A 14,424-nucleotide genomic window follows, 5' to 3' on the forward strand; every position below is an offset into this window, starting at 1 on the left:
TCAGATGCTGACACAATGCCCAGTTCCTTCATATGGGGAATAAAAGTAACTACGGGCTCAAACATTGTATTGCTTCTGGCAGCCAAGTGCATTACATTCAGCAGGGCTCCTTGCACCCTGCTATTCACCCCACAGCTCCCTGGGTGCCACCTGCCCATTGTTCTTTATTTCAGGGACTCCCTCTAATCTCCTCCCTGCCAGGGGCTCTGTCTGCTCACCCACCTCCCACTGCCACCTGGCACTCTTCCCACACATAATGCCCGGATCCCCTTTCTTCCCCATACCAGAGGCTCTGCTCACCCCTTCTCCGTTCCTCCCCATGCCACAGGCCCCTGACCTCCCCCATGTGGGGGGCTGTGGATACCCTCTCTGGTTTTTTGGATTCTCCCCAAAATCCATAGGGCTCTGCCCAGTGCTTAATTTGTAACGAAAGGGGCTCAAGCAATTTTTATATTCATACCTGATACAGCAACCAGAGGTGCCGGGGCTATGAACTACCAAGCGCAGAGGTGCTGGGGCTAGGAACTGCCATGGCCAGAGGTGCCGGGGCTAGGAACTACCAAGCGCAGAGGTGCTGGGGCTAGGAACTACCAAGCGCAGAGGTGCTGGGGCTAGGAACTGCCATGGCCAGAGGTGCCGGGGCTAGGAACTACCAAGCGCAGAGGTGCCAGGGCTAGGAACTGCCATGGCCAGAGGTGTTGGGGTTAGGAACTGCCATGGCCAGAGGTGCCAGGGCTCAACCCTGGCACAAATAAGCACTGGCTCTGCCTGTTGTGGACATTCAGCCATTGTAGACTTGACTGGATGCAATGTCCAAAGGTTATCGTGTTATTGACACAAACATGCGGTTGAGTAGGGACTTTCCATGCTCAGTCAGGAAGAGCTGGGACCAGGAGGGTGGATATTTATTTGTATCAGGGAAGAACCTCGGGGCAGGGATTGGGGCCCCACTGTGCTGGATACAAAACAGCATGTGTTCTGGGCCCCCATGAGTCGCATGCTGCCACTAGGGGCTGCTAAGGTCTAAGCTTGCACCCAAGCCAGGAGTCAGTGCTTGCCGGCATGAAAGCCCGGGGTGGAGGAGCAGAAGCAAGAATCAGTGGGTGTGCAGGTGGCTGGGGACCACATCCCCATGCTCCATTATGCACGGTGCTGGGGCGGTGTACGTATGGGAGTGGTGCATTGCCTGCCTGCCAGCCCTTGCAAAGGCCCAGTGAGGCAGCACGAACACAAACAGACAGGCATTTCCTGGCCTCCTGTGGGCAGCACGCATAGCTGCTACAGCCTGGACAGGGCTAGCTGTGCCTGTGTCTGCTGGGAACTTGAAACCCCCCAACCTGCTCCATGCAACACCGCGCCCCCTAGCGAGGGGTGGGGCTCTGGAGTCAGCACTGTGAGGCCAGAATGCCCTCTACTGAGCCCCCCATTCTCTGCAGCACAGCGCCCCCTCGTGCCTCGCTGGAGCATTGGGGTCAGCATTGACTGCAGGGGAGAGCGCCCCCACCCCACTGCTTGCAGCTCAGTGCTTTGTGTCTAGCTACCATGTCTCGATAGGCAAAGTTTCTGCACGCCAAGTAGCCGCCCTTGCTTCCTGCTGTGCTCCTGTCTGGTAGGTTGGGGAACAGCCTCCTCTCGAGATCCTCCCAGCCTGGAGGCTCCTGGGTTTTGTAGAGCTGGAGAGAGAGAGCTGGATTGCTGCTGTCAGCTCTTACTTATCATGGCCTCAGGATCCGGATATCTGCTTCCTGGCCTGGCAGCCCTTTGTCTCTGAGATGTGGCTGGGCAGGAAGGGATGGCGGGACCTATCCCTGTTCTGAGCAAGACATGGGGAACTAGTTACTTCATGGAGCCGGACTAGCCAGGATCCAGCCACCTACAGCCTATCCCCTTTGAACACAGCCCCTGCTATCTCAACTCTGGGGCTCTCCCCCAGTCCTGTCCATGCCCCTCAGTCCTAACCCACAGCCCCCTGGTATCTCCGCATCCCTCCTTCACTTTCCCACGGCTCCCAACCCTGTATCCCCTGCACACACTGGACATTTCTATGGGGCTGCGCCATGGTGGATATAAATCACCCTAAGAGCATAGGGGTTAAGCTCCTCTCCCCCCACACACACACCCTTTCTACAGCTGAACTGGTGTTTCACTGAAACTTTTTTTCTTTCTTATTGCAAATCGGGAAATCCAACACTTGGAGCTGAAATCTGGAGAGCAAGGAACTGTGAAATTCCCAAAATAGAGAAAATAGGACATTGCAAACTCAAAAAATCCCGAAATCTAAAATGAACGGACTCAGGATATGTAGGAACTGGAACAATCAGAGTCCGGGAAAGAAAATTACAATAAAATCTCTTCACCCTCCCCCCCATCTCACTGGGACCATACCATGTAGGACCCCAAATTCCTGGCTCTGAGAAGCAGGAAATCACCATTCAGGAGACACCAACTCTGCCCAAAGTAGCAACTTTAAAACATTTATTATTTTTACTTCTTTTTGGGGAGGGTTTGCCCTAATCTCCCCCATCCCCTGAGTCAAACTGCTCTCACCACACCGTGGGGTTGGAGTTAGCACCTGGGGGGGAGAGAGGTTGCTGAAGAAGCCAGAGAAATGCTGTTTTGGGGGGTGGGGGACACCCAAAATGCATCTTTGACCTTCCCCCCAGTTACCAGCTCCCTTCCCTACCCCCCAAAGTCTGCACTGGGATCTTCACGGAGATGACCCGCCCCCCCGCATCCTCTGCAGCACCCCTTGCCCAGATCCCAGGGGAGAGACCCCCATCAACAGCCTGGGGGGGGGGATCCTCTGCTCTCCAGTCCTTCTGATGGGGGTGGTTGGGTGAAGTCACTGGGGAGCAGCTCCCTTGAGGGGGGCTCCTGGCCCCTTGAGGGAGTCCAGTCCTAGGGGGCAGGCCCCCGGGGAGGTCTCTAGTCAGGGTGAGTCCTGGCCCCCCGGTTCCTTGGGGGAGTCTCTAGTCCTCGGGTGAGCAAGCCAGGTGCAGCTGGTCCGGGCTGCCCACGCTGCCCGTGCTGGAGCTGCCGTCGCCCAGGTCCCGGGGCCCGCAGGGCAGGCTGAGCTCCGAGGAGCCGACGGGGCTGCTGTCTGCGCGGGCGGCGCATTCCTCCTCCAGCGCCAGGCAGAGCGCCTTGAGCTCCAGGTTATCGGCGGCCAGGCGCTCCTGCAGCCCCTCCAGCCCGGCCAGCTTGTGCAGGCAGGCGGCCAGCTCGTCCCGCAGCACCCGGGCCGCCTGCTGCCCGAACAGCTGCCAGTCCCGGGCCAGCCGCTTGGCCTTCAGCCGGTCGTCGTCCAAGAAGCAGCAGAGGTCGCGGAGCTCGCGGTTCTCGGCCGCCAGGCGCTCGTTCACCTGCTTCAGCTCGCGGATCTCCCGCAGATGCTCCTGCAGCTGCCGATTGACGCCCTGGATCAGCCGCCCTCGCTGCACCAGCGCCGCCAGCTTCTCCGCCTCCTCCTGCCGCAGCCGCCGCACCAGCTCCTCCTTGCTGCAGCCACCCAGCTCCGAGTCGCTCAGCTGGGCCAGGGCCCGGCCGGCCGCCGGCTCGCCGGCCTCGCTGCCCATCGCGCTGCCGCAAGGTGGTTCCTGCTCCCCCGCCCCTTCCAGCGCCGCCACCCCGCCTCCTCCCGCCCGCAGATCAGCCCCCGGCCCGCAGCCTCCCCTGGCGCAGGCCCCCGCTCCTCCGGGGCGCCCGGGCCCCCCTAGCCACAGTGCTTGGTTCCTTCGGGGCGCACGGGCCCCCCAGCCACCGACTTGGCACCTTCGATGCGCACGGACCCCCCGCTTCTTCGGGGCCCACGGCCCCCCCCAGCCACCGACCTTGGCACCTTCGGGGCGCACGGAACCCCCCTTCTTCTTCGGGTCAGGGCGCACGAGCCCCTACCCAGCGACCTGGGCTCTTTCGGGGCGCACGGGCCCCACTGGGCCGCGGAATCGTCTCTTTTGGGGCACGGGCTCCTTCCCAACCACGCACTTTGTCTGCTTGGAGCCGCAGGAGCCTCTTCTTTGTGGCGCATGAACCACCTTCGAGGGCGATTCTCGGCTTGGGGGGGGCGCACGACCCCCGTCTCCAAGACGCACCGTCCCCAGCGCAGCCAGCTGCCCCCCTTCCAGCAGCTCGCGGCTCGGGAGGGTCCGGGCTGCGGGGGCAGAGCCCGGCGGAGGGAGGGGAGGATGGTTCCCCTCTTCCCGGGGCGGGGGATCCCGGCAGAGGGTGCGCGCCCGCGTGGTGCTGATGTCTGCCGAGGCTCAGTGCAGGCGGCGCATCCTGCGGCGGGGACCCGCCGGGGCGGGGGGTGGCTAGCGGGGCTGCGGCTCAGAGCGCTGCTGGGGAGGATGGGGGGAGGAAGCCGTGACGTGGGAATAACAATGCGAACGGTACAAATGCCAGCAGCGGCACCGCATCCCCCAGCCCGGCCGGCGGGCTGGCTTCGGGGCGGGGGGAGATGGCCGGCTGGGGGAGGAGTGGGTAGAGTGGGCCGCTCGGGCCAGGGTGGGAGGCTGGAGGCAGCGGCGGGTGTGTGTGTGTGACAGGTGCCTGTGATGGGGACAGGGGCGCGGGGAACTCGGGTTTGGGGGTGAGGGCGGGGGGACTAATGCATGGCAGGCGCGAAGGGCTAGGGCAGGTTGGATGGGTACAGGGGAGGAAGGGCTGGGGGCGAGGGGAGAGGTGCTGGGTGTGTAGGAAGGAGGTGGGGGCAGGTGTTCAGTGCGGGGGCAGGTCTCCCCCACGGGTGTATGGGTGGGGGGCTGAGTGCACTGGGGGAGTACCGCCTGTCCGTGACCAGTGTGCACCGGTGACATTCTGGGGCTGTTATTGTAGGGTCATAATCACTGACCTGAGGCCCTCCCTGAGCTGCACCTGGTAGGGCTGGGAGAAGGGGGAGGGAATTGATGGAGTCCTACAGGGGAAAGTGCCCCTTATTCCTTCCTTGCAACACAACACTGCACTGGGGCTGGCAGCCACTCCCCAGGGCCACTGACCCCCACCAAGCGCCTGCCCCACTCCCTGTAGCACCCCTTCCATATTGGGACCTGCTCTGACTGCCGGGGGAGAGCACGTCCTACTGAGCCCACCCTCACCCCAGCCACTTCTCCCTCGCCCAGCTGTGCCCCCCCCTACACACACTGTTCTGAACAGGCGGGGAGGGGCTGCCAGGAATCCTGTCCCAGAGACAGGAAGGATGTTGGACTACAATGGAAAAGGAGATATGGGGTAGGGGGAGGAAGGAAGCGCTGTTAACCCTTCAGGCCCCAGGCAGACCTGGGTAGGGAGAGGAGTGCTAACCACCCCCCCACACACACGGGGACTCCAGGAAGGGGGCTGCTGTCTGGGAAGGCGCTAAGGGAAGAGGTGGAGGGCAGGGAGCAAAGGTCTCTGGGGGAGGGTGTTCTCTAGCAGGGAGGAGGTCTGGGAGGGAGTTGAATCTAAGCATGGGGGGGGGGGCGTTTTCTAGCAGGGAGGAGGTTGGGGGTGGAACCCAGGAGTCGGGGGTGGGTGATACCTAGCAGGGAGAGGGCTGGGGGTTCAATAGCAGGAGGGGGGGATCTCTAGCAGGAAGTGGGGCTTGAACCCAGGAATCCAGAGGTCATTCCCTAGCAGGGAGCGGGGAGTAGCTTCGCCATGGCTGGCAGATAGCTCCAAATTCCTGCAATGCCAAGACTGGTGGGAACAAAGGGCCTTTGTGTTCCGATGGGACATGGGCGGGGGGAAGGAAGCGAAGCTGGAACATGGGCACAAGGCAGGAAAGGGAGAGGTGGGATGAGAGGCTGGGAATGGGAGACCCCAGCGCACCCCACTCAGGGTTACGGAATGTCCCCTCCCCGGGAGACCAACTGGGCAGGAACAGGGCTGGCCTAGGAGACCAGGAGAATCCAGCTCCGCAGAAAATGGGGGCGGAGGGGTGTTTCTTAGGGGTGTTCTCCCCTCGGATCAGTGCTGACCCCAATGCCCCCAGCACAGTGCAGGGATTCTTACATAAACACCCCCCCCCCCCGCGCCTCACCCCATGTGGCTGCATCTCAGCTCCCAGCCAGGGATCCCCCTAGAACAGAAGGGAAGTTGGCTGCAATTGAGCTGCTAAAGAGAAAACCGGGAGTCTGCCCTCTGCACAGCCTCAGAGTGGAGAAAGCTCCCCCCCCCCCCCGAAATCCTCCCTGGAACTGCAGAGGACAAAGGAGACCCCGGGGACACCAGATGCAGCCTGCAGAGGGAAGCACCGGGACCCCCCGCAGTTTCCCTAATCCACGTTAAATCACAGGCTGGAGTAGCGGCAGATCCGGATCAAATCGTAGTCTGCCCCCTCCTTCCAGAGCTAGGGACGGAACCCAGGCGTCCTGGCTCCGGGTTGCTCAGCCCCAGATGGCTCCGCCCCGTGCAGGGTGACGCGTGCAGCCATGCTGCTGCTGCGACCTGGAAGCAAACAGCTCCGGGGTCATATGGAAAGTGTCAGCTGGGGGACAGCTCCGCGGGTTCGTCTTTGTGCCCCGCGGGGGTGGGGAGCTGAGAGCCAGGACTCCTGGGTTTTGTCCCCCGCCCTGTCAGGGGAGTGGTGTCCATTGGTTAGAGCAAGGTAGGTCTGGGTGCCAGGACTCCTGGGTTCTGTCCCAGCTCTGGGAGGGGAGTAGGGACTAGTGGTTAACGCAGAGTGGGGCTGGGTGCCACGATTCTGGGGTTCATCCCCAGCTCTGGGAGGGGAGTTGGGGTGGGAGTCAGGACTCCTGGGTTCTGTCCCAGCTCTGGGAGGGAAGTGCGTCTAGTAGAGCAGGGGGACTAGAGGCAGGACTCTCTGGCTTTCAAGTTACTGTATCAGGGGGTGGTCCCCTTGATGGGACTGTCCCACTGCTCTACAATACCCGCCCCACTTTGCCTCCTTCTCTCCCCACAGGCTCCCTGTCTCTTCTCCAGAGGCCAGCAGGGGGCAGCTGGGATTTGGGGTCCTTCTCCTGGAGCCTTGGCCGGGTTGATTTGGTGCCGTGGGACATGACCAACGACCTGGACATCTTCGTGGGGAACACCACGCTGATCGATGAGGAGGTGTACCAGCTCTGGCTGGATGGGTACTCAGGTATGGGGATTGGGGAGTGGGATGTCAGGATTCTGCCTTGGCCTGTGGGTGGAATTAGGGTCTTAGTGGATTAGAGCAATGTGTGACTGGATGTCAGGACTCTACCCCCAGCTCTGAGAGAAGAGTAACTCTGGATGTTTCCCACAACAACCCATCTGTGCCTCAGTTTACCCTGTTGCTTTACTAATGCCAAGGAGGGAAATAGGATGCTTGTCCCATTGACCCTGTCCCCCGATAGTGGGTGGTGAGAGATGAGGTCTGGCCCTGGCTCCTGCTCCCACACACATTGATCTGACTTGTGAGCCTGTTCCCCTCCCAATGAGTGATGTGGTGTGGGTTTGATCCTGCTGACCTCAGCCCCTTCCCCCTCCCAGTGAGTGATGCAGTGAGCCTGCGGTTGCGCAGCGGGATCCTGGAGCAGACGGGGGCCACGGTGGACGTACTGCAGAGCGACACTATGGATCATTACCGCACTTACCACATGCTGGAGCGCCTGCTGCACACCCCCTCCAAACTCATCCACCAGCTACACTTTCAGATCCCCCCCTCCCGCCAGGCCATGCTCATTGAAAGGTGGGGGTATGGGGGTGGGATAGGAGGGGGTTGAGCCCAAGGCTGGAGGGAGGCCAGATGGAGGCCAGAAGCTGGGTGAGGAGATGAAGGGGGCAAGGCCAGGAGGAAAGGGAGGAGGCTGGGGGTTGGGTAAGTTTGGCCCAAGGCTTAGGGGAAAGAAGGGAAGAGGAAACTGGGCCTGAGGCTGGGGGGAAAAGCTGGGCCCAAGTTCAGGGAGGGAGGAAGCCCAGCCCATGGCTGAATGGGGAAGGGGAATCTGGGCCAAGGTTGGGTGGTGGGTGTGTGCCTGAGGTCCCACTGGGGGAGTCTGAGGCTCTGGGCGCACAGTGAGGCAGAGAGGGGGCAGCTGAGGTGTGTGGGGTAGGGGTGTCTGAGGTGCCCTCTGTCTCCCACTCCTGCGGCGGCAGGTACTATGCCTTCGACGAGGCCTTTGTGCGTGAGGTGCTGGGCAAGAAGCTCTCCAAAGGCACCAAGAAGGACCTAGATGACGTCAGCAGCAAGACAGGCATCACCCTCAAGAGCTGCCGGCGCCAGGTATGGCTCAGCCCAGGGCTCCCATGAGCCTCTGGGGCAGCAGTTACCATTAGACCCAAACTGGCAGCTCAGTGAGTCTCTCGGACAGTGGCCCCTATCAGGTCACAGGCCAGGGGTTCCCATGAGCCTGTAGGGCAGCAGCTACCCTCAGGCCCTGAGCCAGCAGCTCCCATGAGCCTCTGGGGCAGCAGCCTGTCAGAATATGGGCTAGGGACTCCCATGAGTCTCTGGGGCATCAGGACACAGGCTGGAGATTCCCATGAGCCTCCTACACCATGACACCTATCTGGACCCTGGCCAGGGGATTCCCAGGATCCTCTGGGGTGGTGTCTCCCATCAGGCCCCAGGGTGGGGGCTGGCTGGCTCAGGGTGGGGGGAATGGGATATGGGGCCTTTCCCCTCTAGGGCTCTGACCCTTCCCCCCCACCCCCACTGTTGTCCTCCTCAGTTTGACAACTTCAAGCGGGTGTTTAAGGTGGTGGAGGAGATGCGGGGGTCCCTGGTGGAGAACATCCAGCAGCACTTCCTGCTCTCAGACCGGCTAGCCAGGTAACAGGTCTGGGGGTACCAGTGGGGCACACCATGATGTATCTCTGCCCCTAGAGTGTTTCTGCTGGGTTGGCTTGACCCCTCCTACACTACACAGAGCCCTCTGCTGGGCTAAGGCTCCCTGGAGCAGTGAGGCTGGAAATTAACATCCCCTTAGGATGCCTGGGACCCTGGGGCAGCTCCCTCTAAGCAATCCGCTCAGGCTCTCTGCATACTCAAGCAGAAATGATCACATGACTCCAGGAGCTGGAACCTTGGACTCAAGCCTGCAACCCTTGGACCGTCAGCTGGGCCTGCTCAGCATAGACCTGAGCTGCTCTAAGCCACCCTTTCAGATCTGGGTCAGTGCTTGGATGGGAGAGAGTGGGGCAGGAGGTAGGGACAGAGGAATTTTCTGATTCAGTGTACGACACCCTCCCCTACCTCACCCCCAGGGACTACGCTGCCATCGTCTTCTTCGCAAACAGCCGCTTTGAGACGGGCAAGAAGAAGCTGCAGTTCCTGACCTTTGAGGATTTTGCTTACTGCGCAGAGCAGATGATCCAGAACTGGACACTGGGAGCCGTGGGTGAGAGTGGGGACCCCCTACTTGGGAGGAGATGGGGCAAATCGGAGCCCCTAGAGAGCTGTGCCTGGACAGCTTCTGGCACAATCATTAAAAACCACTCGGTAGTGCTACGGGGACCTGCAATGTCAACTTATTCCACGATAGGTGACATCACACATAGCTCCGCCTGGCTCTACGGGGTTGGGCTGTGGGGAATACATCAGCTGGACTTCCCCTAGAACTGGGAGCTACCCACTGTGGTCCCAGTCTTATTCTTGCCTCTGTGTAACCAGCTCCCACACCCCAGCCCAGAGGTGGCTGCAAAGCAGTGCTGGGTTACAGATCCCTGTATAAACAGCCCCCCACTGACTCCAAAGCCTTCTCCCATTGTCCACCTGCCCCCCCCCCCCCCAGACTCCAATGTGGACGACATGGACGTGGATCTGGATAAGGAGTTCCTGCAGGAACTCAAGGAGCTCAAGGTGCTGATCGCTGATAAGGATCTGCTTGATCTACATAAGAGGTACAGGCCTGATGTGGGCAGGGCTGGAAGCCAGGACTCCTGGGTTCTAATCCCAGTTCTGGGAGGGGAGCGGGCTCTAGTGAGTTAGAGTTGGGGGGGCTGGAAGCCAGGACTCCTGGGTTCTCTTCTCCATGTGGCCTGTGTTGTAGTGCATGTGGTGGAGCTGGGAGAAGTAGCATTTTGGGGGGTGTCTGTTCTGTCCATATGTGATGCCGTTTCTTGGCCCCAGGCCTGGGGAGAGCTGGCAGCGGGCGAACCCTTGCTGTGGGGCCTGACCTCTCTGTCCCTCTGCAGCCTGGTGTGCACGTCACTGCGCGGGAAGATCTCGGTGTACAACGAGATGGAGGCCAACTTCAAGGTGTGTCCTGGGGCCAGGGTGGAGGACAAGGAGGGAGTAATGGGAATGTGGAGGGGAGATTCCCCCCTCCTGGTTCAAGAAGCCCCCTTCAGTGGCCAGGCTTCTGAGTGGTGCCCCCTGTTGGCACCACCTATCAATGCATTTCCACTGCATGACCTGATCACATGGATCCCCATGTGCCAGTGAAGGGCTGGAGCCCACGGCCTGGCTTGCCTGGTGCTGCAGCCTCCTGCTCCGGACCTCCTGAACGCCACACCTCCATCTGCACCTGCCATGCCTGAGGCACCCACCAGAGGGGGATTCTGAGTCAGGCTGCCCGGCCCCACTAGCCTTCTGGGCTCTGAATGCCTGGGGGCACTGGGGCCATGGACACCCTCCCCTCAGATCCATCCCCCTTTCCTTTTGGGGTGTCCCCAGGAGCCAGCTCCACCCTCGGCCCCTACCCCTCTCCCAGCTTGGAACTGGGAGGCAGGATTCCTGGGTTCTCTCCCCTGCTCAGTCACCAACTCACTGAGCGACGCTGGTGAGTCCCTTCCCCTGTGTGTGAATTGGGGGGCAGGGGGTGGTGGTTTGTAACTGCACAGATCCCTGAGGCATGAGGGCCCCCTGACTCTCTGGTGACCTGTCTGAGCCCCACAGAACCTGTCACGGGCACTGGTCAATATGGCCTCCAAGCTGATCCACACCAAGGACGTGCGCGACTTCTTCATCGACCTAGTGGAAAAGGTACCACCCCGCATGCACCCTGCATGCATTCCCCCCATCCCATTCCCTCCCCACCCCCGCCGGTCATGGCCCCCCACACCTGGTCACAGCGGGCTTCACTGACTGGTGGACATACACTGCCCCATATATACAAACCCCATCTCCTCCCCCACACACACATTGGCTTCTCAGATTCTCCACTGCCAGGACTCCTGGCTGCCCCCGAAGCCAGCCCCCGGAATACATGCTGCCCTGCAAGCCTAGGAAGTGGGAGGGAAGAGGGAGATTTGACCTTCATGGCCTGATCACCCCCCCAGCTTCCATGCTGGTGGGGCAGGAGATTGGTTAGTGCCCAGGATGGGGAGAGGGGCTAATCTGGGGACTCTGGCCTGTTGGGAACTGGGCTGAGACCCATCAGCTCACCCCACATGGGGACTTATAGACTTGGAGGGGCACCTAGAGGGGAAATGCACCAGGTCCCATTTCCCCCTCCCTCCCCCCTGCCCCGCCAGCCAGCCTGTCCCAATTCCCAGCAAGCAGGGGATGAGGGTGAGGTTGTGGGGTGTTGCCCCCAGAACCCAGGCTGTCTCTGACTCCTTTTCCCCCTTCTCCCCAGTTCATTGAGCCCTGCAAGTCAGATAAATGGACCTTGAACGACGTCCGTCTCTTTCTGATGCAGTACACGACGTCCGCTCACACCTTGGACGCCTTCCGGTAAGTGCTGCCCATCAGAGACGTAGGGGCCACTACCACCAAAATCACTGCACACAGACTCTTCCAGTCCTAAACTCGAGGGTAGCATTGATGGCAGCTGTTAACCAGCAGCCCCACCCCAGAGCCAGCTGCATCTGAGCACCAGGTGAGGGATCCCTTTATAAACAGCCTCTGCTCCCCACTCCGGAGAAGGCTGCATCTCAGCACCAGATGACAGAACCCCTTATATGTAGCCCCATACCCCATCCCAGAGCAGCTGCATATCAGCGCCAGGTGAGGGGTCCCTGTATAAACAGCCTCCATGCCCCACCCCAGAGCAGCTGCATATCAGCTCCAGGCGAGGGGTCCCTGTATAAACAACCTCCATGCCTCACCTCAGAGGCGGACGTGTCTCAGTGCTATCGTCTGACATCCCAGTTCTTTACCCGCAGACACCAGGCTCTCTGGGATCGGTACATGAGCACCATCAAATCCTGCCTGCTTAAGATGTACCACGACTGACAAGCAGGGGGGAGCCCTGACTGTTTTAAATGTCCTGCTCTGCCACTGATCCTTCTGCCGGATCTCTGTTCCCGTGTTCTGTTTACCTGGGCTGCATCTTGGGAGCCCTGATGTGAAGCCCCCTCGCCACTTCCCCAGGGCCGGACGCTGCCTTCTCCAAGATTCCCTCTCTCCATCTTCAGAGTTTTAGCCCATTGTGGAAAATAAATGGAAGAGCCATTTGTTGGATTTGAGTTTTTGTTAGGGTTTGTTCAAAGCACGGGCCTGGCCCGGTATCCCCACTGCCACCAGCCCCCAGTTGGAGCCAGCCCAGTATCCCTGCTACCGACATCCTGTCGATCAGAGCCAGAACCTGGCCTGGCATCCCCACCCAACCCCCAATCAGAGCCACGGGCCCGGCAAGGTATCCCCACCACCAACACCCCCCTGGATTGGGGCTGCAGCGCCAGCCCGGTTTCGCCTGCCCTGTCCTTCGATGTCAGTGGGTGGCTGTGGTGGAGCCGTTTCCAGGAGTTGCTGCCTCCCCGTCGTCACAATTCAGCTCCTCCCAGGACTCATCTTTGAGGTGACCCATGCTACGGGGAAACTGCCAGATGTGGGGGGGGCTCCCTCAGCTCTACGCATGGCTTTGGGAGAAACACAGACCCTGGAGCTGAACAAACCTAAAGAGATCTCACCCCGCACACTGCTACATCCCTGCATACAGCTCGCGAGGAGCCCAGGAGTGGGCTAGCAGGGGGCTGTGAGCCAGGATTGAGGGGCACTGGCAGAAGTGGGAGGGTGGGGGTGGGGCTAGGGCTAGCAGGGGACTATGGGCCAGGATTGAGGGCCACAGCTGTCATTGATTCTATTTACCATAATTTACTCTAAAACTTAAATAGGAAATTAAGGGCTAAAGTCTTGAGTGAGCACCCTGGGGCAGGGGATACATGTTGGCAGAAGTTTGTGTGGGTAGAACCCAGGAGTCCTGATTCCTATTCCCCCTCCCCACACCACATCTCTGTTCTCCAGATGACCCTGCCCAAGGGCCCAGTGCCAGCTCAGACAGAACACCTGAGCCTCCATGCAGCTAATCCCTTCCCCAGGGGGCTGCTCTGTCTGCGCCTCCCCATTCCTGAGTGAGTCCCTGGGGGCACCATACCATACTGCTGCCCCACCCCAGCTCCCAGAGCTCTGCATAGAACTCCGGGGTTCTAGCCCAACTCGGGGAGGGGGTCTAGTGGTTAGAGCGGGGGGGCTGGGAGCCAGGACTCCTAGGTTCTGTTCCCAGCTTTGGGAGGGGAGTGGGGTCTGGGGGGTTAGGGCAAGGGGAGGGCTGGGAGCCAAGAACTTCCAGAACAGGTTTGAAGTTCCATAGAGCCACAGCCTCGTGCCTGGGCTCCACCCTGGCGTGCGTGTACCCACCACAGATCCATAGATCTTCAGGTCAGAAGGGACCATGAGAGCAGCTAGTCTGGGGGCCCAGGTCAGAGAACGTCACCCCCTCACCCTCGTGCTGAGCCCAGGCACAGGTGCTGGACTGAAGCATCTTCCCACAGGTAGCCAGGCTGGACCTGGAGACCCTTGGCTGTTTGGTCCCAGGGTTAATTAACAATGTCGCACTTCTCCTTGGACCGTGTCCGGCTTTAACACTGGGGAAGACTATTGGGGTGTCCACCCCTCTGCTGGGGGGGGGCCTCTGGGTTTTTTCCCCCTCCCCCCCAGGAACTCACTAGCCACTTGGGTAAGTCAGCAAAGGTCACCGGCTGGGGGGCAGGATGGCACACAGAGCCTTACCCCTCTCAGGGGTGCTGCTGAGTGGCCGGGAGGTAAATGCACAAACACAGAACCCCTGTCCCATGCTGAGGTGGGGCATGTGGGGGGAGGGGCAAATGTGCCTTGGGATTAACAGTCCCCACTCCCTGGGATGGGGTGGAGGTGGGGGGCAGGGTGATGGATGGGAAGGGGGGACAGAGGTGGAGATGAGTGGTGGGGGTTCTATGGGGGTGGGCAGGAGGTGGCAGAGAGGGTGTGGAGTCAGGGATTTCCTGGGAGAGGCAGGGGTGTGTGGAGGGGGGGACGGAGGGAGGCTGGAGACCAGGGTGTTGATGGGTGGGTGAGTCTCTGGGGTGAGCAAAAGAGAACAGTGCTGGGGCAGAGGAGTCTAGGTTTGATGGGGGTGAGGGTGGAGTGGTTGGGGGCTGGGTGTCTTAGGGGTAGGAGGGTGGAGCAGGGCTGTGGGGAGGACGGGGTGGATGGGGCAGGAGATGAGGAGGTGGAGCGGCAGGGGGTGACAGGGCTGGGACAGGAGGTGATGGGGGCTGGGGTGGAGCAGTGGGGGGCAGGGGCAGGAGGTGATGGAG

The 14,424-nt window shown here is 60.7% G+C and overlaps 2 protein-coding genes across 3 annotated transcripts; one reads left to right on the forward strand and one right to left on the reverse strand.

Annotated features, from left to right (window-relative positions):
• Positions 1–2,447: 2,447 nt before the first annotated feature.
• CCDC85B (coiled-coil domain containing 85B) lies at positions 2,448–4,283 on the reverse strand. Its single transcript, XM_050960482.1, has one exon. The coding sequence runs from the start codon at positions 3,573–3,575 to the stop codon at positions 2,970–2,972; it is 606 nt and encodes a 201-aa protein (XP_050816439.1). The 5' UTR covers positions 3,576–4,283; the 3' UTR covers positions 2,448–2,969.
• Positions 4,284–6,171: 1,888 nt separating this feature from the next.
• On the forward strand, positions 6,172–12,315 carry FIBP (FGF1 intracellular binding protein). 2 transcript variants are annotated; one of them, XM_050960478.1, is made up of 11 exons: positions 6,172–6,583; positions 6,899–7,078; positions 7,453–7,651; positions 8,059–8,185; positions 8,634–8,734; positions 9,169–9,302; positions 9,696–9,804; positions 10,099–10,162; positions 10,802–10,888; positions 11,484–11,581; positions 12,013–12,315. In XM_050960478.1, the coding sequence occupies exons 2-11, from the start codon at positions 6,994–6,996 to the stop codon at positions 12,080–12,082; spliced, it is 1,074 nt and encodes a 357-aa protein (XP_050816435.1). In that variant the 5' UTR covers positions 6,172–6,583; positions 6,899–6,993; the 3' UTR covers positions 12,083–12,315. The 2 variants fall into 2 exon arrangements, with proteins under 2 accessions (XP_050816435.1, XP_050816436.1); XM_050960479.1 differs by having other exon boundaries at positions 6,405–6,482.
• Positions 12,316–14,424: the final 2,109 nt, after the last annotated feature.

Source organism: Gopherus flavomarginatus, chromosome 6, assembly GCF_025201925.1.
Source record: "Gopherus flavomarginatus isolate rGopFla2 chromosome 6, rGopFla2.mat.asm, whole genome shotgun sequence".
Taxonomy (NCBI): domain Eukaryota; kingdom Metazoa; phylum Chordata; order Testudines; family Testudinidae; genus Gopherus; species Gopherus flavomarginatus.